Below are 24,234 nucleotides of genomic sequence, written 5' to 3' on the forward strand. Positions count from 1 at the left end.
ATCCAATTCCGTGTTTTACTCGGGATAAATCCTGAATAAACTCTTAAATATTAGAGGAATCAAAAATATGTCACAGGTAAGTCGTGCAAGTGTTTATAAATATTACTTAAGTGGCAGAGACTTTGTATCAAACGAGGACAATCTGTGAAAAAAAACAATTTAACTGAAAAAATCTGAACAAAAACTTTTAAAAGTTGGAGTGTAATTGAAAGACATCTAGGCGTTTCAGAGTTGCTGATCTTATGAAAGCACAGTTAGATGATACGGGAAATTAAAACATTAACAAAGGAAACTGTACAACGAGAAAAAATGTAAAAAAAAAAAATAAATAAATGTCGAGTTAAGGATTTTAATGAGAGGGTATTGGACTACAATGTGTGAAATCCGTAGATATAGGAATTTTGACAAATTCTTGACGCTAGTTTTTTCTGTTAAATTGATTGGAATAAAACACACCAACAAAACAAATATTTTTACACATTATACGAGGGTTGTTTGAAAGGTCCGTAGACGATGTCAATCTTCGTTATACTATACTTGCAAGAAAATTAAAATAATATCCTGTGTAATAATATTTGTTTTATTGATGTGTGAAGTTTCATTTCATTCAATTGAATAGAAATTAATTTCCTTCATTTTAAAATCAACATGTTTTGTACCCACAGAGAATACTTCATGGCGATGTAATATCAAAAACACAGTGTCAAGAATTTCTTAAAAATACTATCCTATACAATTCAACAGTGAAGTTCAATAATCACCTATTAAAAACCTTTTTCTAGAACTTTAAATTCATGTCTAACAATTTTTCCTGCTGTATAATTTGTCAATATTTTAATTTCTTTTACCGCTTTTACAAGATCAGCAACTCGGAAGTGCAATTTGTCTTCCCACGACTTTCCAAATTTTTAAAGTTTTGGATCAGCTTTTATTAGATAAACCGTGTCTTGACAGATTGTCCTTTTCCGATACAGAGTCTCTGTCATTCAAATACTGCCTATACCATCTATAAACCCATACACAACTTAATTTTGACATACTTTTTGATTCATTTAACATTTCTAGAGTTTATTCAGGATTTTTCCTGAGTATAACACAAAATTGCATCGTTATCTGCTGCTCTGTAACGTTCAACAACGTCATCATTTTTGTCGCTTTCAATGAGGTCTCCCTTTATCTTCCCAAATTGATCTTTTTTTTTTACGAATCAAAATAATAAGCTATAATTTGAATATGAATCAATGTAAAAGTCCTTAAGGATGTACAACACACCTACCCCAAAAATTTTCGTTATTTTTGTATATTTAGTACATGACTATATCTACTGCATGTATGCGCATTTTGGACAAAATCGTTCGAGTGGTTTTTGGACAGGATATTCAAAAAGTTACCCCCCTTTAGTTGTTTACAAGGAGAGAAAATTGTTAATCAATGAACTACTTAAACCTTGATTTTCAAAAAAGCCAGGTTAGATATAAATGTCAAATTTCATTGGCTTATTCCTTTAACCATTTAGCACAAAAACGCAGTCATCTTTTTGATATACATATCATCAAAATAATTTTTAAAGACCTTAAACTGAAAAACTACGAATTATCTAAGCCTTGAAAATTGCGTATTTTGCAAATTCAAAATTTTTTTGTGAAAAAACCTGTCGTTTAATTTTGGTAAAAAAAAACTTTCTTTAGGTAGCTGGTAGTAAAAATAATCTTCATAATTTTTTGTATAATTTTTGTACGACCAGTTTTGATTTCATAGCGGAAAATTACCCCCTCCCCCTTTCTCAATAAATCACGTTCCTGCGCGTCTTTCAGACAGGGGTCGATCACTTTGTTATATGAATCTACAAATACACATCAAGAAATTAAATTGGAATATTGCCTTTGCTTCAAAAATATATTAACTTACAAATTTAAAAGTTCTCATATGTAAAGCGTATTTAAATGTAGATTTTAAGGAAATTTTTGAATACCCCTTAGGCCTATCACCCCCACCCCTTCCTTTTTTGCGTCGCAGACCATTAGCGTTTGACGAAACGTCGTTTACAGTGCAAATATACTGGTATTTCGTCATTTGAATCCCGGAGGTGTGCATTAGTTTTTAAATTCATGAATGCAGAATAAATATTGACTACTCTTTTTATATGTTTCAGGAAAAAATTACTGAAGGATTTTAGTGTTTAGTCCATATATGTATGCGTTATGCATTACATATAACATGAAACCTGGATACGAATTCAAGTTTTGTTGAACTTGAATATGTTGATTCTTAATTTTATTTCTTTAATTTCATTCATTAAAAAAATGATGTATGTTCAACTCTCCTGTGATATAAATGGAATAGTTGTAGTTTCTTTCATGTCATTATTTCAAACGAGACAGTATGTGGCCGTGGGGATACATCGACATTTGCATAGATGTACACCCCTCATGATATACATGAACATGTCAGACATAATCTGACCCATTTACAGATTGTACGCATTTCTTTCAATGTCGTCGCTTCTAAAGTTAAAATGAAAATTCCGTATTCGTCCACATTAACTTCAAAATATCAAACATTAAACTCTTCATCTATTTCAATTTAAATCAAATCGCACTTTGATATTTTTTTTTAAAATCTAATAGGCTACGTTTTGTTTTGATTCGAGGAAATGCGAACCGACATTGTTAACAGAAAGTCAAACGATTTGCTGCAATAGGATATTCATAAATGCAGATAATTTCAGTACAAGTGAACAATTCTTTTCAATTCTATACTTACATTGTGTATATGAGGTCTATAGTATTCAATTTTCGGATTTATCAGGTCTTGCTGTAAATGTATCTGATTCTGTGGAAAACCGTGAATAAAGGGAGAAAAATAAACATCTCCTACATTTTCAGAGTTGTTCCTCTTTGATCAGTAAGGGTCTGAGAACAACATCGATTTTACATTGTAAAATTTTTTTATTATTATTTATTGTTGTTTTATTTAATTAAAGAAGAAAAACAATATTTATATCGTAAATGCACAAATTGTAATGAAGACCATTAATCGGACTGTTATATAGCCAATTATACATGATGAGAATTTCGGCAATGTAAAATAAAATTTTCAGAATAAAAAAAATGCTGCGCTTTGGTCAAAAATACAATTTATTGTATATGAAATGAAATGAAATAAACATTAAGGGATGGTATTTTATGTCTTGCTTTTTACGGAGTTTAATCGGGTTAATTGAAAAAATACTTATTGATTGAGTATGGTACGCACAATCACAGCCAAGCCCCATATCCCAATTTTCTTTCATGATTGACAGACTTGTCGAAATCCGTCGGTCCTGTCGGCAAGGCCGGTAAAAATTTGTCTGGTCCGGTAACATTTAAGAAACCATCGGTCCAGATGACCGTTTGAAAAAAATTGAGCGTAATGCAAATTTAATAAAGGTCGGGATCGGGATGCGTAGTTAAAGGTCACAAACACAGAAAAAATGGCCGCGTACACAGCATGTTGACGATAGCTAAGTAAATTTAATATGGCAAAGTCATAAAACTTGTCATTTATGTCTATGTTAAAGACTCTCTATCCCAAGAAAGGAAACTTGTTAGATTGAAGGCTATTGAAAATAACAAAGGACATGTTGGTGCTGTTATTCATAATATGTTGACGGTGCGACCGTTATGGCGAGCGCAGATCTATATTTTATTTTGTTATAATTTAGATCGGGCTCGTCAAACTGCACGTGATATTTGGTGCGTCTAGACTTTGACGTCACATGACGTCGTATGTAAGTTACATTTCCAAAAAGAAGCATGAACAGTGCCGAAAGTAAATGAAGAACGTTTCGTTTACTATTTATCTTCAATATTTATCAATTAAATCATGGCATGTTTACTTTTAGTTGAACTTTTGCTGCTATTCTCGTAAGAACGTAGCTTTAACAAGTGATGCATTGTGGGTCCAAATTACGGCGTCAAAAAATTCTATCGAATGAATGTGCAGTAGTCCGAATTTTCTCTTCGCACAGGCGTTGCTTTAAGAGCTCGCAGTGACGAGCGTCGCTTCGCGACGCTCGCTGCGCTCGCTATAACTAATATGTTGACGGTGCGACCGTTAGAGCGAGCGCAAACTCGTATAGATTGTTTTGATTTAGATCGGGCTCGTCAAACCGCACCTGACATTTGGTGCGTCTAGACTCTGACGTCACATGACGTATATAAGTCGCAATATACCGAGAAAAAGACTGAACAGTGTGGAAAGTTAATGAAGAACGTTTTGTTTTCTATTCATCTTCAGTATATATCCATTAAATCAAGTCAAGTAAACTTTTTATTGAACATTTGCCGTGATTCTCGCGAGAACGTAGCTAAAACAAGTGATGCATTGTGGGTCCAAATTACTGCATCAAAAAATTCTATCGAATGAATGTGCAGTAGTCCGAATTTTCTCTTCGCACAGGCGTTGCTTTAAGAGCTCGCTATGATGATTGACATCGTCCACGAACTCGGCCGAACAACCCTCGTAAACCCTATCAATGAGTTGTATTTGGCTAACTTGTTTCAACTTTTTGTTTATACATGTACTAAATTTGCCGTCAACCACACGGCGAGTGTGACCGGAGAAAATAGGATAGGTTTACTCCTGCTATACCCCTGGTCACACCTCTTGTATTCCCGGGGACCAGTACTGTTATATGCACTGTTTACAGATTTGAATTGATTTTCCGAGATTTATCACTTTTCGTTAAGCATTTTCATATTAACATGATGATGGCCTGCTTGGTAGGTACATGTACTTGTACTTTCAAGTACGTTTACATATCACTACAAGTATCATAATCTAACAGTTTATGGCATGCGGAAATTTATAGTTAAAGGCAGTTTAGGTTTTGGTTTTATCAGATCCAATAAAAGCTCTTATTATAGTATTACATTTTTAAAAACTGTTCATGATCAATACCTTTAAGTCACACTGAATCCAAACTACGGGTAATCTAAAAGTTTCCTAATCCTGGATCATTTCTCATTGCTGTTAATAATCTACGGTTGGTTACTCCCATGGGGCAGTGCGTATTATGCAGCTTGAGTCAACATGGATGCGTACTTCTGTGATATAAGAAGAGATGTTTTGATCCGTAATCTTATATTTTTACGGGATACTTTAGTGTACAGGTATATTAAAGCACCTCTAATATCCTATGGAATTATTCCAAAAAGTGTGCAAAATGAGATAGAAAATAGTGAATTCAATGCGGAGAAAATAGAAAGACTTCTTTTGTATTTATCAAACAGAGCGCCGCATCGAATCAAACTATTTTTGGATTTACTTTCAAATCCCCGTCATGGCTATGGTTATGTTTACAACCATTTAAAAGATGAAGAAAGCGAATGCCTGGGCCAACAGAGGGTTTTAAATGCCAGCAGTATCCAAGTCAATAATTCATATCGAAATCGAAATGAAATATACCGACATACACTTATGAGATTATCACATCAGAACCGTGAAGAGGACTTCAGAAAACTCCAGAGCCTAGGACTTTCTAAGTGGGCGGAACATTCTGATGATCTAAGTAGCATGTCAGCTGATAGGAAGAGAAACCTCGCTGATTTGTATTTCCTTGCCGTGGATGCGGAAATAGCCAGAAGACGAATAAAGTATGATACAAAATTATGCAGCAGAAAATGAAAAACATTATTCCTTATACAGCTAACACAACTCAAACTACAATGATGTATCTGGCCAGATATGGATCAGCATTAAGTCTAAATGGCTATCCACATGAAATATGTGTCACATATCTCGACTTAGCTTTACAATTATCTTATACTATTCCTACGTGCAGAGAAAAGGGCATGGTGCTTTATATCTACTTTAATATGCTCTCTAAGGAATATGAAAAGAGACCAGCGCCTGAGCTGAAAAATAAACTTATAACAATGGCTAAACAGGCCATTGACCATTTTGAAAATGATAATGATGAAACTGGTAGGGACTACAAAAGATTTCTTGTCTTGAAAATGGCAATGTTGCTTTTTGGTGTCGGTATGATAGGGGCTGAGTCCGTTAAAAACAAGATTTGTAGAGAGGATATGTGTGTAGCGAGGCACTGCTTACAGTCAATACAAAAACCAGAAATGTGGGAAAGAATGGAGGTCAGGCGAAAGATGTTTTACTTTCTGGCCTATTCAAAATATCAAGAAACTAGTAATGACAAACATTTAGCAATAGAGTACCTTCGAAAGGTGAAGAGTTTCGCAGTAAGTGGTGAATTTAATGAAGAGCAACGAAACATTGATAACAAAATTAACACATATCAGCAAGAAAATAATACTTGTAACATAATAATAATGGCTGCATTAACATTATTATTGTATACATTATATTCTCTTATTTTTAGATGACTGTAATTCAAACTATTAAGTTTGAATTCTTATATTCAAAGAAGAAAGAATTGTGATATTTTCTGATCATGTTATCATTATGTTATGAATTATAAACACATAAATATTAGATAATCTATGAGCATCTGAAACGAAACAATTTTATTGAAAAAGAAACACGAATAAAATAAAGATACATAATCATTATAATTATTTATAGAATATTTGAAAAGAGGAAATTGTTCTTTAACATAACTTATTGAAGAAGGAAATTTTTAAAAAGATAATATTTGAAGGTCATATAGTTATTGACAATGTATGATGTAATAACGGTAAAGATATGCCGATACTTATAGAGAATAACTATTCCTTTGCCTTATACCAGTTTTTTTCTCGGTCATTGTCTCTTCCTGATCAAGGAACACAGTTAATTGGATTATGATAAATGTGCAGGCTGTATGTGCAGTTTAACTTGTGCAGGTTAACCATGCTACTTGGAATGTGTGAAGTCCAGACGTTGAAACTCCTGTAGTAATTGACTTTTTTTGAATGATCAAATATGATATCTAGTTGAGCCTTTCGTACAAATCTGCGTGTATTAATCTGTGTTTTTAAAAAGAAAACAAATAAACGATTTTAGCAGCAATATGTGGCAATGCATATTGATTTTTGTTATATGCAATAAATATATATATATATATATATATATATATATATATATATATATATATATATATATATATATATATATATATATATATATATATATATATATATATATCTCAAAATATATATATATATATATATATATATATATATATATATATATATATATATATATATATATATATATATATATATATATATATATATATGAATATATATATATATATATATATATATAAATCACACATTTTTTGGAAATACTGGCAGAGAAAAGAAACGGTTATGATTTTGTGTTCCAGCATTTAAAATCAACATATGATAGATATCTGGAGGGAGGATTTGATACATTCAGTACGGTTAGCATGGTCGAAACTTCAGAATCAAAAAGCAGGAAATTTTCTCAGATTTATCGACATACACTGAGGCGACTTTTAAACGAAAACGAAATGAAACACTTTAGAGAACTACAAAGATTTGCAATCGATAAATGGCAGCACAGAAACCCACAAGAATTAGATTACCGAAAAGTTGTTGAACTTTCTGACTTATATTTCATGGTTCTCGATTCTGAAGCAGAAACCAAACGATTACGATTTGAAACAACCAATTTTAATGAAGATGTTTTTAAAGAAATGATTAATGTAATACCGAACACATCCAATCCAGCTCGAAGCTCAATGCAGTACCATTCAAGACTTGGTTCTTATCTAAACATGTCCGGTAAACCATTTGACCTTTCAAAAAGTCATATAATGATAGCATTTCAACAATCGCACACAGTAGAAGCCTGTTGTGAAAAGGGACTGCTTTTTTATACGTATTTCAATTTAATTTCAAAACATTATGATGATAATCCTAATGAACACTGCAGGAAAGAATTGTTGAGAGTTTCAAACTGTGCCCTAAATATTTTCTCTCTTGGCGATGAGCAAATTTATTCTGATTTTCAAAGAGTGTTTTTCATAAAAATGGCAATGGTAAATTTAGGAATAGGATTATTTGGTCAAGACCTTCAGGGTATAAAAATATCAACTGACAACCTTATAACTGCCGAAAAGCTCCTTAAAGAAGTAGGAAAGCCTTGCTTTTGGAAAAGGATGGAAGTACGCAGGAAAATGTTTTATTTTCTATGCCTTTCAAAAGTTTCAAAACTTAGATTGGATTTATTATCAGCAAAGAGATATTTAAGAGTTGCATTTTTATTTGCGAAAAAAGGGAAATTTCAAGGCGAAAAAAACAATATCATGAAAACATATCATAACCTTAATACTCTTTAGAATTTTAACATGAATGTAAATATTTTTAATAAACAGAGGAGGAGAATGAATGATTTTATGTTTTTATATTAATTATAAGATAAAGCTAGAAAATGATGCGTTCTTACAATGTATATTGTGGTTCAACTTGACTATGTAAATCAAAAGTAGAAAGTTTTGTAATTTCCAAGTGAACCATCCTTTTTTTCAACAACATTATTCAAGGACAAATATTTTCAATGTTGTTTAAAACTATTTCTAAAGAATATAAAGCTGGGGAAAATTATTTAATCGATTTTTCTACTAAAGTTTAGAATCGTTATTCGCAAATCACTCCTTTAAAAAAAACTAAAGAGCATATTCAATTATTGCAGTTTATAAATTTTTTATTGTTAAAAAAAAAAGGTGCGGTTTATAACCTTGCAACTGAGCAATGAAGTTCCGGATGACAGCGTCAAAGCAAGTAAAGTATTGTTATTTAAAATTTTGGTTGGTGCAATTGTGTGTAACGTTATCCCAATCGATAGTTCACATGAATCCCTGAACGCCAAACAATACATATCCTTATGTAATTCAGCGTAGATTTATATAATTGATCAGTGATCAAAACTTTTAAAAAAGTGAATATTAAAAGATTGTTAGATACTTTACAAGCACTAGTTGGAGGTATCTCTGTTAAATACTGCATGATTTTGACGTATCAAATGGAAAGTTTTGACTTGGAGATTGGAAAGCGATTGCTTCAAGAAAATATTGTGTATCTTTGTGTACCTTTGATACGTATAGTCGTATACGACTATAATTTAAAGGTGTCGCTTATTCAAGCTGGGATTTTAATAAAAGTTCGTAGGAGTGACATTGAAAGTAAGTTGATTTTTCCAAAAAATCGAATTAATAATTTTACATTTGTTGGACTTGTCACCACTAAAGATGTCGTGCTTCCTTGAAGTGTTGAAAGACAATGCAAATGGCATTGGCTATATCTTTAATTATTTAAGCTAAAACCATTGACACCTAGAGATGTAGGATCAATAATACAGAAGTCTCTGAAAAGACACGTAAAAGAAATGTAGCGTACAGACATACCCTGATGCAACTTTCACATGAAAATCAACCAGAAAAACTGTATCAATTACAGAAGTTTGCTTCAGATAGATGGCACAAAAGCAGATTACAAGATATGCATGCTCCAAGGGTGAAAAAATTAGCCGATCAATTTTGTATGGCCATCGATTCAAAAACAGAATGTAAAAGAATAAAATCAGATAAGTCTTTGTTAAAAAGTGGACTTTTTGAGAAGTTGCAAAGAGCACTGTCTTTTACAGAAAATCCTGCGCGATCGACAATGTTGTATATGTACCTGGCACGTTTTGGATCAGCTATGAGTTTAGCTGGAAAACCCTTCTTTGATTCACTAAACTTTATAGAGCAGGCAATACAATAATCCAAAAGTGTGTATCCCTGTCTGGAAACTGGAATGATTTATTAAATATACTTCAACATGTTATCGAGCGATTATGAAAAAAATACAATACCAACAAAAAAAATTAAACTGCTAGATATTACCAAGAAAACCTTAGAACATTTTTCTATGGAAAACAATGAAGCAGTGTACTGTGATTATAGACGATTTCTTCTAATTAAAATCGCTATGATTTACCTTGGAACTGCAATATACGGAGAATTTATACCGAATACCATAGTCGATGTTGAGAATATGCACTCAGCAAAATGTTATCTGCAAGAAATTGAGAAACCTGAAATGTGGAGTAGAATGAAGGTAAGAAGGAAAATGTTCTACAGTACTTCAAAGTCAAAAAACAACAATTTTTAGAATAATAATTGATGGCACGGATGTGATCTGCATGTCACATCTAACATGGATGTGACTTGCATGTCACATTTTGTGGCCTATTTTGTTTTGATGTGCCATCTTTTAGCTAACTTTAAATTTTTCATATGATATGATGTTTTGATTGCCTTGTCTTACAGATACTTTTTTCTAATTATTTTTGGGGGGATCCGACATATTTTACGTAACTGATAACCAAAGCTTGTGAATCTGATCCCCCTCTTGTTTGTTACACTTGTAAATTGTTCACATTTATACCGTCATTTTAATAAATGACATTCACCACTATGAAAGTGTTTTATTTGACTTATACAAAATTAGCAAAAACAAGCTGCGGTGAGCTTGCCTATATATAAGCAAAAGAATACATAAATATGTTTAGGGGAAAACAACGTTGGTAATGCGAAAGTGTTTGCAGTAGAAGGAGGTTACAGCAAAGAGAATTTGTTAAAGTATGCATGGCATATTTTTGTGTTATGTATAAATATAACTCATGGTTAATCTGCAGCTTTAAATTACGACATTAGGTAAGAATTTGGCTTATATCATTTTTGTTCAATGATTTTCAAAGATTTTAACTTCATAAATGACAAAGTTCATGCCCATGTTCACAAACACATATGTTTGACCTATTGTGAAGAAGAATTTCGTTGTCGTTGAATTTTATTTAGAATGTGCAAATAAGTTTAATTCATAAATTGAATAAAAATAGAAGTTGCAGATTGTAAACAAAACAACAATGCAGCCGTGTCAAGGCCTCATTCAAGTCACCGGAACAGGATCTATTTTGCATTGTCTCAAAAACGAAAGTACGTATAATTGGTCATAATTAGACTGTGTGAAACATTAGAAAATTTGTAAGATGACATTTTTAGGATTATACATTCACTGCATTTATTCACAGTGTGTTTCGTGTTTAGTGTACATGTACAAAATTTTATTTTGTCTTCAAAATATCCTCAAATATGCAATTCACTTACAACAAAACTATAAGTAACATAGAATTCTTTGAGTAATTTTGCTTTGATGTCTTTGTTCCTGTAGTATTGAATAAGCTGAGTCCTATCGGAACTGACAAAAGGTAAGAATATTAACTGAACATTTTACTAATCGAAATTTGTTATTTAAGCTGAAATATACTTTTTCATTTTCGCTGAATTAAATGGGTCAGTGATTGGTGTTTTGTATCTGACATGCAGACGAATATGACGATATGAACGACTTGGCACTAAGCCAATCCTGTTTGCAAGACAGTAACCGAAGCAATCGATGCAGTACTTTCAAAATTATTTACTATAACGTATCTTCATAATTATATGAGTCACCTACCGACGCGTTAGGAAAGCTGAAAGACGTCTACATGTGGTGTTTTATAACTTTTACATTGTTTTATTTCATTTTATTTTTTTGTTTGTCTTATCAACCAAAAAGTGTTAAAGTGTTACTTTTCCTTATTAGTCCCCTACCGGTGAAACCGGGGGGGGGGGGGGGTACTATAGGTATCTGTCTGCCAGTCTGTCCTACTTGGTTTTCTGCACTTTTTTTCAAATTTACGCTTGCAAATATTGAGCTGATTTTAGTATGAAGCTTTATATCTTAATTGATTGGTTGTCCCCCACTTTCGCAAAAGCGAGAGGACATTAAATCTCATTCGTCTGTCTGTCAGTCTGTCTAGCTGTCCGTCCGTCACAAAAACTTTAACCTTGTCCATAACTTTTGATTTAGTGGAGCTATGACTTTCATATTTCACATGTGTATTCCTTGTGACAAGACCTTTCTTTGAGTACCATCAAATTTGACCTTTTGACCTTGACCTTGGAGTTTTACCCACTTTTACAAAAAAAAATTAAATTTTACTTTGGCCATAACTTAGATACTAGGACTTTTATATTTCACATATATATTCTTTGTGGCAAGACATTTCATTGGATAGCAACAACTTTGACCTTGGAGATTTCTGTACTTATGAAAAAACTTTAACCTTGGCCATAACTTTAAAACGGTAGGGGCTAGGGCTTTCATACTTCACATATATAATCTTTCTGAAAAGTCCTTCCATCGGATGACAAGAACTTTGGCCTTCTGACCTTGACCTTGGAGTATGGCCTTCTTTTTGAAAACGTTTAACCTTGGCCATAACTTCTGCAGGGCTAGGGGTAGGGCTTTCATACTTCATGTATTGAATCCTTGTGACAAGACCTTTCATTGGATATCAAACACTTTGACCCTGACCTTGGAGTATGACCTACTTTGTAAACATTTTAACCTTGACCATAACATTTGAACGGTAAAGGCTAGGGCTTTCATACTTCATATATTTATTCCTTGTGACAAGACCTTTTATTGGATAACAAGCTAATTGACTTTCTGATCTTGACCTTCGAGTTTGACCTACTTTTTTTCGTTTAGGAACGAAATAAAACATAACTAGAAGTACTGTGAGCAACACGAACTCACTAAATGATACCCCCCTCCTCCCATATATGATTATTATGACAAATTTAAGTCCCTGTTCTGCTCTTGGAGATGTGACATAAGAGTCAGATCAAAAAGTAAAATAGCTAGGAGGTGCACAATGGCAATATGTAATAAAGATTCAGTGAAGTTTCATCAAATTTCATTCAGTGGTATGAGAGGAATTGCGGCTAAGAGATGGGATAACCCAAAGCGTAACGGACGGGCAGACCCACGTCCCGATTACTATATACCTGCCGCTTTTCATGCGGGGGTATAATAAAGCCATGCCCTAATACCATAACCCTTTACCCTGATTTCTTGGAATTCACAATTTTGAAAGAGGTTTTCTTGCTCATCATAAATATGTATGTAGTTAGTTTGTTTATACCCCGAAGCTTGGAAGATTTTCAAAGAAGTAATGTATCTTTTCTATATAATCAATAGAGCCCTTCCCTAACACCTGAACTCCTGTCCCAGGGGCCGTGAATTCGCGGATTATAAAGCGTAAACTGACCCAAACCAGATTATACTCGATAATTTGGCCAAGAATTAGAGTCATTCCTTAAATGTGCCAACAGCTTGGACCATGTCAACTTCAACTTCAATTGCACATTGTAATGCGGACATACCACAAGCACTTGTTTCGGAAATAAAATTTTTAACCCATAGTATAATAATAACACAGTCAAGTACGACGGCGTATTCGTGCCATTTTAACAATGTAGATTTTTTTAAATCGTTTGAACGATTTAAGAAAACGTTTGTATGATTTTATAAATCGTTTGTGCGATTTAATAAATCGTTTGTACCATTTAATAAATCGTTTGTACAATTTAATAAATCGTTTGTACAATTTAATAAATTGTTTGTACAATTAAGTAAATCGTTTGTACAATTTAATAAATCGTTTGTATAATTTGATTGTTATATTGTTTGTACAACTTATTAAATCGTACAAACGATTTATCAAATTGTACAAACGATTTATTAAATCCTACAAACGATTTATTAAATTGTACAAACGATTTATTAAATCGTACAAACGATTTAATAAATCGTACAAACGATTTAATAAATCGTACAAAAGATTTAATTAATTGTACAAACGATTTATTAAATCGTAAACGATTTATTAAATCGTTTGTACGATTTATTAAATCGAACAAACGATTTAATAAATCGTACAAAAGATTTAATAAATCGTTTGTACGATTTAAAAAAAAAATCTACATTGTTAAAATGGCACGAATACGCCGTCGTACACAAGGTATCTAACTCAGAATAATAATCAGTACCCCCTCTTCCACCGTATACAACGGGTAACGCGGGGGAGTCGCTAAAAAGTATGGGGGAGTCGTTTTCAACGTATGGGGGAGTCGATTTTCACCGCTTCGGAGTCAGAAGTGATGTGGGTCACGTCTTTTTTCGGTATATGTAAGATGTATTTACAAAAAACAACTAGCCCACGGAAGGTAGTAATAGTTAAGCTTTCTGTTAGTCATTTGTCCGGCTAGCATATACGTCTAGTATCTCAAACACTTCGAAACTATTCGACAGATTTCATATTTACGTTGATCAAGTGGTTAAAACATGCATAGTTTGCACAATCTACGACTTGTGTAGGGATTATAACCGTTAAAACAGCAAAAGCTAACGTTAATCTTTCAAATGCAACAATTGAAATTTGGCTAGACTTTATAAAAATTAATATTAAAACATTTTCTCTTCAGAAAGTAAATGGTTACGTAGGGGGGAGTCGTTTCTGGAAAAACACAACGCATAGTTACCCGTTGTATACGGTGTCTTCAGAAACGAAACTGTTTACAGAGATAAAAGAAAACAAAGACAAGTATGTTATGTATGGTTGTGTGTAAGACCACACCAATTTAATTTCTTGTTCGTCGGACATTTGATGAAAAAAAGAACGAGCGGGCTTGGGGTTAAATAATATTATTACTTTATTGTAGGCAAAATTTTACGGCGGGGCGTGAAAAACTGAGCGGAGAATTATGTTTTTTCTGATTTGCAGAATAAGTAGATTAAAAGTACGATAAATAGAGCAGAAATGGAACAGAAAACAGCACAGAATTTCCATGGTGCGGGGATTGATTTTAAATTAATATTATTTGTATGGTTTTGTTTAAATACGAGCGCGCGGGTCCGACGAACAAAAATTTTTATTGGAGAGGCCTAAATAAATTCAGGCTCGGATCCAGAAATTTTTTCCAGGGGGGGTCCACCTCAGTCCAAAAAAAAATCCAATCCTAGAAATTTCTTGACATGCAAAAAAAAAAAAAAAAGAAACGTAAATTCGCCCAAACGCCAAAAACACCTATTTCGTGGGTGGGGGGGGGGGGGGGGGGGGGCTTCTTTTGCCTCAAATCTTTCGCCTCAAATCTTTCACTTGTCATACCCCTTTCACACATATTCGCGTTTACCAGGGGGGGTCTGCGTTTTCCAAGGGGGGTCCATGGTAACTTTTTCTTGTTTTAGTATATACATTTTTTAACCTGGTAAATTCCAGGGGGGGGGGGGGGGTCCTGACCCCCCCCTCTAGATCCGCGCATGAAATTAATGGTAATAAACAGTTTGCCCGTGCATTTACTCTGAAAGTGTATATGAATGCGTTTCTGAGGAGGCGGTAATGAGTGTAATTCGGAGTTAGATATCTTGTGTTATTAATTATACTAAGGGTTAAACAATTATTTCCGAAACAAGTGCCTGTGGGACTATACACAACATTTTTATCAAGCTTTTTTCTGTTTTTCGTAAACAACTAAAGATGAAGAGCCCATTTAAAACTAGAGGTACTGTGAGCATTGAGCTCACTAAATGATACCACCCACCCACCCCCGCCTCCCATATGAATACAATGGCAATGACCATGTTTTGCTTTGGGAAACCCAAAATTTGTGTCGGATCAAAAAGTAAAATAGGATGTGCACAATGGCAAAATGTAATATTAAAGATATTCTGTGAATATTTCATCAAATTTCATTCAGTGGTATACACGAGTATGAGAGGAGTTGCGGATAACAGATGGGTACCCCAAAGCGTAACAGACAGACGGACATACCGATTACTATATACCCCCCGCTTTTAAAGCGGGGGGGGGTATAAAAAAGACAAATACGCCTGAATACATATGCTTTGAACAAAAACGGTCTCGGTAGAGTAATTCACACTCGATAACAATATGTTTGACCGTATTAGGTAAGCATTGTAAATTAAAGACAAAATTGTACGCAACTTATAAATTGATGTGAAGGGTTTTAAATTTTTTAAAACAATAAAAGTGGAGACATATATATAATCCCGCCCTGGCAACAGAGTCCCTAATTCTGGATTAGAGATTCTGTTGCTAGGGCGGGGTTATTTTGGTAGAAGACTCAATGCATATTACAATCATGCCAACAGTTTGACTGCTTGATTTCCTGGAGTAAAGGATTAATTAATGTTTGACGCCAAATCGGCAATATTTCAGCCAGATTTTAAAAGAATGCATTAATTCTAGTGGTTTTGGCCCCATCCCTCAGTCCCCGGGGTGACGGACCATGCATAAAATTCACCATTTTTGTTCCGATATTTTATGCCAAAATTGGTTGATATTGGTTGAGCAGTTTCAGAGAAGAAACTGAAATTTCAAATGTCATCAACGCACGACGATACCAAAAGGTTACCAGAGTTTAACTAAGGTGACCTAAAATTTTATGGCTTACAGTTTCGAAGCATAGTACATGTATCTAATTATAATGTTTTTATTTTCCTTGTAGGAAGGAATGAATAATTTTTGCCTGTAATCATGAATGAATCTACAATACAAACTCTTCAATTGCTTTTCAAACGAAGGATGGAGTACCTTTGTGACAATTTAGACTTTCATATCTTAAAAGTCCCTCTAATAAGTCACGATGTGTTGTCATTACGTAAGGGAAAATTAATTGAAAAAAGGAAAGTGAAGTCTGAACAAATATCAATACTTATTGAGTTTCTTATCGAAAAACCACAGAAAATATACCTGTTTCTCAAAATTTTAGAAAATGAATCATATGGCTATAAATTTGTGTATGATCATCTACAAGCAGAACTTACAGCATTAGATCAATCATCTTTACCATTTCAACAGATCGTCGCCAAAACAAAACCAAGTTGTGGACATGATAGAGCTGCTAATTTAAAATTTAGACATTTTTTAAAGCGACTTGTGCATAGCAATAAAGTGGAAGCATTTGATCAATATCGACAGAATATCACACTGGAGTGGAAACACTGTACGGAATATTCTCAGAAATTCCTTCTGGCAGATCGTTACTGCATGGTTCTTGATGCAGAGTTGGAACAAGGACTGGTAAAAGCAGATCCAACACTAGTGAAAAGTGGGGCATTTCAAGAAATTCTCAAATGTTCTCCGTATACTCCATTTCCTATTGTTTACAATATGCTTTATTTGGCAAGGTTTGCGTATGCTTTGCTCCTTGCTGGCAAATCCTTCGAAGAAGTAATGTCTCATATCTATCAAGCTAGAACTCACGCCAGCAATATTGAACCTTGCAGAGAAACTGGAATAGTAATGTATATATTGTACAATATGAAATCGGTTTCGTATGAAAAACGCCCAACCTTAAAGAAGAAAATGCGGCTTTTAGATTTAGCAAAGCAAGCTATATTCCATTTTGGCAACGAAAGTGAAGTTATTTCCGAAGATTATAGAAGACTGTTTTTGATTAAAATGGCGATGCTTTATTTAGGAATTAGCATATTTGGCCAAAATATAACAAATCTAAGTATCAATAGGGAGGATATTGGACACGCAAAGGACTGTTTAAGGAAAGTGTCAACGAAAAAAATGTGGCAGCGGATGGAGGTTCGTTGGAAAATGTTTTATTACATGTGTGTTGTGAAGTACTTACAGCTAAAAGATCCCCAAGAAGAAAATTTAGAAGTTCAAATCAGACTGGCAAAACATGCCAAGGTGTGCTCAATTAAAGGAGGACATTATTAAAAACATTTTTTCCTCATTTCAGAGAAATCTATATGTACCTTTCACTTACTACATTGTAGATATATTATATATGTTAGAATTTCTTATATGGATCATTTCCATTATCCGTCTAATGCATTGTGTATAGCGGGACATGCTGATTACTGTTACTTGATCTTGTGTTATTGTTTAACAGACAATATATACACATATATTTATATTTGGTTAATGTTCGGACAAGGCTATGTTCGTCATGGGCAGGATAAAACAAGGGGAATTTAAACAGAGATTATTTGAGTAAGAACATAAATTACGTTTCTATGCAGTATGGTCTATAACTTAACTGTAATATTTAATTAGTGTGATGAGTATGTGTAAAATACAAGGAGACAAAACTTTGTATAGCATTTTTGAATGTGAATCAGTTATTATTCCTCTTAAGTATTCCATTGATCCCTATATCAGTTTAGTTATTTTATTATCATACTCATGTTGAACTGAAGCACATTTTTGGGTGGGGCGAGGGACCCTTCTCTATAAGTTCATCGTCCCTCTTGTGGGATATTTTTTGCACCCCACCTTCTGCTGTATTCTATAAGTGTAAAATTTTTCATTTTATTTGGCATTTGTAATGTAATAATTGCTCTATTCACAAGCAGTCGCTTTATCATTTTAATAGCTGCAGAACAGAGCTGCAAATGTGCTTCTAGGACATGTACATGTGAACTGAGTTGTTCATTATTGCCCGCATTTAAGAGCACATAAGTGTATTTATGTACATAAAGGAATTTATGAGATCTAAATGCTCAAAGTTTTTGTATTTTGATTTACTAATAATGTTGTATGAATGTTTGGGTCTTGAGGGGTTTTTCCGGGTTATAGTTTCCAAGCGCCCTCTATTGACGGCTATTAGCCTAACCCATATTCATAAATACCGCTTGGCTCCAAAAAAACGTGGTTAGAAAATTTTACCCTCCTCCACCCCTTGTAACCTCCATGCACATTGTTATTATTGTTCAGATTACTGATTTTCTTGTGTTGAAGGTGTGGGATATTTTTTGCACCCCACCTTCTGCTGTATTCTGAAATTGTAAAATTTTTCATTTTATTTGGCATTTGTAATGTAATAAATGCTTTATTCACAAGCAGTCGCTTTATCATTTTAATAGCTGCAGAACAGAGCTGCAAATGTGCTTCTGGTACATGTACATGTGAACTGAGTTGTTCATTATTGCCCGCATTTAAGAGCACATAAAATGATTTATCTTATTTTCTTGACCTCTACTTTCAAATGATATTGAATGCTATATGGATTACCTTTAACTTGATTCTAATTGAATTCTATGAAAATCCTTCATTTGCTACAAAATTCTATCATAGCCGTAAGGTTTCCAAGCTACATTTTTTTCTCATTATAAAAACATTTTTTCCTCATTTCAGAGAAATCTGTATGTACCTTTCACTTACTACATTGTAGATCTTGACTTTAATGTTCGATTGAATTTTCTGATAAGGTCATTGTATCAACCATAGAACTTGCGAAATGATGATTTTAACAAGAGTGTTGATAAAAATTGCCTCATGTTAGTAAGTGTGGATGTGTTTAATGTGAACTTACAATGGGTTGTTTCAGAAACTCACTTTTGTTGCATTATTTAATTACAGATAATAAACTATTTACCTCTTTAAAGCATCTTTTTTGATTTAAGGACTCTTGTTTAAAACTACGGAAGCGTATTGCTGCCACTTGAAAAAAAATTTTTAGTCGTACGTTAAAAAAAAGGTGTATCTTTTAAATTTGAGATACAAGTCGTACGAACGAGTATACTGTGTCGTACGTACGACATAATTCTTCTTTCTTAACAGTAATAAGTCGTACGTACGACATAATATTAAGTCGTAAGTACGACATATGTGCTATATATTGCATAAATTACGACATAAATAAGTCGTACGAACGAGATACTATGTCGTACGTACGAACATACTAAGTCGTACAAACGAGATTAAATGTTGATACGAGATTTAAGTCGTACATACGACATAAATTTCGTAAGTACGACATGCATGCATGCACCTTATTAAAGGTGCTTCATTTGCTAGTATTCAATGTGTAATAAAAATGACACTATCTGAAGATGTTTTATAAACATGTAAATAGCTTTGCAATTAAATTCTTATGGAGATTTTCACTTTCACTAGTTACGTACTTATAATACTTTGACGTACGACATTTTACGCCCATTAAGTCGTATGAAATACAAACTAGAGTCGTACACTACGACATGAAATTATTTCATTTAAATATAAGTTGTATGAACGACATACTAATTTTTAAGAAAAATAAGTTAAAAAGTTTTCCTTTGTATTATACGGCATAAACTTTTCCAAAATAATGGGGTACGTACCCTTAACGATAATAATGATTTGAACTATAGGTTTAAGTCGTAGAAGAGTTTACTATTTATATGACTAATCACACTTTTCTAAGTTGTAAAGATTTTACGAACGAGTTAAGATAAACCCCTTTGAGAAAAAAATGTTACTTAAACGATATAATATGTAGTTATACGGTTTGCTTTATAATATCATGAACAGACGGGCGTGCCAGATATTTTTTGTGCTTTTGATTACTAAAACGGAACAACCTAAATTTCATATACATATGTAACTTTAATCTATTTAACAGTTAAAAAAAAGTCAATTTTACACTTTGACTAATAAGTCCTATCCAAAGGCCCCTGCTCCACCCCTAAAGAATCTGATAATTTGATACGTTTTTATCGAAAGAATATTATAAATTAATTAAGCTTTTCGAGGGAGTACCGATGTGGTGAAAAGTAAAAAAAAAATGAAAAATATTTCTTTAATTATATATATGGTTTATATTTATGTTTAATGTCCTTTTAATTTGAAAAGCTCGGATGTTTTGAGACTGACATTCAACATTTTTACTGTGGCCTGGTTCGAATTACCTGGTGGCACACGTTTACTTCTATAAAAACAGACTTGTATATTTCACTTCATTTTCCTTTATAAATATATTTATTTTTCTTTGAGATAAATTAAACGATATTTTTGAGAGAGACCAGAAATATTATTCTCTAAAAATTATCCACAGTGTAAGCATTCATTGTTTAGGACAACTTTATTTTCTTCCTACGATGAAGGAGTCACACACAACCCCCCCCCCCCCCCAAAGAAAAAACACAAAACATGACTGACATGCGGTTGATCCCCCCCCCCCTTAAAAAACAACAACAACAAAAAAAAAAAAACAAACAAACAAACAAAAACAATAAATGCGTGAATAATCTAATACATTTAATCTCGGAAAAGTTTCCAAACGAATAAATTAAAATGAAATCGCAGACTTTAGTAAATGATCATGATGTGAAGGACAGAATATCTTACTAGATTTGATTTTAATGAAGTTACATTTATCTATTAAGCGAAGATAACATTTTTCTAACAGGTTTAACGTTCACGTATATGATCAGCTTGAAGACCTGGGGGCCGTAACAGAAAGCATGCTATTTCGATTTTAAATGACTTTAAGCAAAGTTGCCACCCTAAAATTAATATATATACATTGTATACATGGAATGTTTCTTTATCAAATAAATAAGCCGTAAACTATAATTTGATAAGAAAAAAATGATGTATTTCAGCTGTTAAATTTGATCATTTTCATATGGAGCTCTTCTTCTAAAGGAGAGCAAATTGTCTAAAATGGCCACGACAATATTTCGCCCTCTTAAGCAGGGTTGCGCATACAAAGTGCTCATCCAGAAAAATAAAGAAATTAAGATTTCTTGCAGTGACATAGCATTGTTTTTGAAAGGGGAAAGGGGGCAGCCAGATAAAAAACTTATCTAAAAAAGTTGACAAGTAAAAAATTCCCCTATCAAGAAAACAAGAAGGGAGGGGGGGGGGGTTGTTTTTAAAGTTCCAACTTCTTTCAGTACAATTTTCCCGCATATAATACTACATGTACATTACACTTATTTCACTTTACTTTACAAAGTGGGGGAAATCTTACCGGCCTCATAATAATTTTAAACAATAATATTGCTATTTATGCCTGTTTTAGGAATATGCATATGAATACATTGTGTCCTAATTATCTACAATTTTTCATGAAATTTTATGCAGCTGTTTAAGAATAATTATGCTTATAAAAAAAGAAAGAAAGAAAATAAAAGGACTGCCAAAGACATTATACCACTCGCAACTTGTTGTTATAAAAGTAATTTATAATTTCTCTCTACATTTAAACACTCTTTCAGGGTCACGGGTAGAATAAATATATCATATTGAATAACATCTTTATCCTTCCTAGTCTATAATTTATAAATTGTAATAATCAGCTTTGCGGATAAATATGAAATAAACAATGTAAAATCCCAAGTTCGAATCGGACAGAGGTGATAAACTTGCTTGATTTGAATTTTCTGCAATCCAACAGACAATTCAAAAAGGCACATGGTATTTTGCCTGTAGAAACGAATATAAAGGACTAGAAGGTTGATAAAATATACATATTGGTTAAAAATGTGTTTAGAATTAGGGATACACCAATGCTGTAAAGTGTGAAAATTCTTCCCAAAAGTGCGTTCAAATCTTGCGCCGCAGATTGCCTATTATTTGCATTTAATATATGATGAAAGACTAAAATACAAAACCATAAAGCTGCAGCTACGTTCTGCTTTCACACAAACATATTATCTCGTTTGTACGACTGATAGTATGTCTTTGTTAAGACTTAGCTGTATCCCGTTTTACCAAAGAACTATTATGTCGTAAGATCAAAAACTTCAGATTATTGAAAAATTGCAAAATTAATAATTCTCTTTGAAAATGTCTATGTAAAAATATCTTACCACATTCTTTTTAAAAAGTTTAAAATAATTTTCTATATAATGTTAAATAAAAAGTTATATTGATAATTAAACTTGGTCTTACGTACGACATAAGTAAGCTTTTGTAAAACAGGTATCTGGTTTGTACGACTTATGAAAGTATCTAGTACGTTGAACTTGAATTATCACGTTTACGACTTATTTATGTCGTAACCACGACTTATTACACCGTTCATAAAAAAGATATGTCGTACGTAGAATTAGTATGTCGTTTGTAGACTTATTATGTTGTATGCTGTTATATTGAAATCAGACCAAAACTGTAGGATGGAGAACCATTATTTTTTGGGGGACGACTTGTATCTCGTACGTACGACTTACGGACAGTGGTACATTACTTATTATGTCGTACGTACGACTTACAATATTTTTTTTTCAAGTGGCAGTAATACGCTTCCGTATAAAACAACTTGCTCCAAAGAAATTTTTATTTCAAGTTAAAAAAAAAGGTGTATCTTTTAAATTTGAAATCAATTATACCCAGGGGCGTAGCCAGCATTGTAATGAAGTGTACGCAGAAAATGGTCGGGGGTCTGGAGGCCGCCCTGAGTAAATTACTTTATTAATAACAAAAGCTCCTGGATTTTACGAAATTTTTCAGTCATTTTCCTTTAAAAGAAATCACACTACATCTCTTTTCTCAAGCAAACACTTAGCTAAGTTATTCTTCCATGGATACTTCAGGAAGAGAAGGATAATTTGATCAAATTAATTTACGAATAAATTGGTATTAGAAAAAAAGTTTCCAAGTGTGACAAGATTAAACAGAGAAGTAATTTAATAAGTTATCATTGGAGTTAAAGTATTTCAAAAGATAAATGGGGGTGTGGGTCTCTTGATAACCTTTATATTCTGTTAGCTTAAACAATGTGAGAGTACATGTACTTAAATTCTATAAACTGGTAACATCAGTAAAAGAAATGATCTATATTTATATTTACTTTGTTCAATAATTTGAATTTTGCCATTTTTTTGTTTATCGAAATTTATTCATTACTTCAACTGATATTCTTGTATAGTCGTCCAAAACCCTTGTAACTTTTCTTTAAATCAATGTCACTTAGATTGCTTTCCTTCATCAAATACATGTATTTGTCCGGATAATCAGGATTACGCAGATTAACAGTTGAAAATTTTGATTCAACAATATTTTTCTTACTCAAGAATTTTGGAATTCAATTTATAAAAGACCGGATTATAACGATATTCTGAACAAAATTTGAATAGAATCAATAAGACGTAAAATAATTCAAAAGACAGGTAGTGCCTCTTTTTCAAAAAAATATCTAGATCTTTTTTATTCTTTTTTTCGGACAGTTTCTTTTCTCTTTAACTTTTTTTTTTTTGAAAATGATGTGTACGCACTTGCGTACTTGCGTATAGGCAGCTACGCGCCTGATACCGGTAACTGTATACACTGTAGCATAATTCTTCTTTCTTAACAGTGATAGATTTTCGAGGTAAGTACCGTATGCATTCTTTTTTATTATGACTTCCAACCACTGATGTGCTATATATTGCATAAATTATCCATTAAACTGGAAGTGGGGGGCTTAGACTCTTTCTCCGAGTAGGTAAGAAATGAAAATTTTCAGATCGCTTAAATGTTGATAGAGATTTCCGATTGAGACATCAACAATAATTTTGTGCATGCATGCACCTTATTAAAGGTGCTTCATTTGCTAGTATTCAATGTGTAATAAAAATGAAAAACTTCTTTCATGTTTTATAAACATGT

At 32.9% G+C, this 24,234-nt stretch overlaps 1 protein-coding gene across 1 annotated transcript; it reads left to right on the forward strand.

Moving 5' to 3' along the window:
- Nucleotides 1-10,860: 10,860 nt before the first annotated feature.
- Nucleotides 10,861-17,595, forward strand: LOC134282401 (uncharacterized). The gene is made up of 3 exons (XM_062764796.1): nucleotides 10,861-10,945; nucleotides 11,181-11,217; nucleotides 16,367-17,595. The coding sequence occupies exon 3, from the start codon at nucleotides 16,396-16,398 to the stop codon at nucleotides 17,593-17,595; it is 1,200 nt and encodes a 399-aa protein (XP_062620780.1). The 5' UTR covers nucleotides 10,861-10,945; nucleotides 11,181-11,217; nucleotides 16,367-16,395.
- The last annotated feature ends 6,639 nt before the right edge of the window (nucleotides 17,596-24,234 follow it).

This window comes from Saccostrea cucullata, unplaced genomic scaffold, assembly GCF_032062105.1.
Source record: "Saccostrea cucullata isolate Sc308-1 unplaced genomic scaffold, CSIRO_AGI_Scuc_v1 ctg312, whole genome shotgun sequence".
In the NCBI taxonomy this organism is placed as follows: domain Eukaryota; kingdom Metazoa; phylum Mollusca; class Bivalvia; order Ostreida; family Ostreidae; genus Saccostrea; species Saccostrea cuccullata.

Bases quoted from the DNA above. Each gene is read 5' to 3' on its own strand.
- LOC134282401 (XM_062764796.1), top strand. From the start codon at position 16,396: ATGAATGAATCTACAATACAAACTCTTCAATTGCTTTTCAAACGAAGG.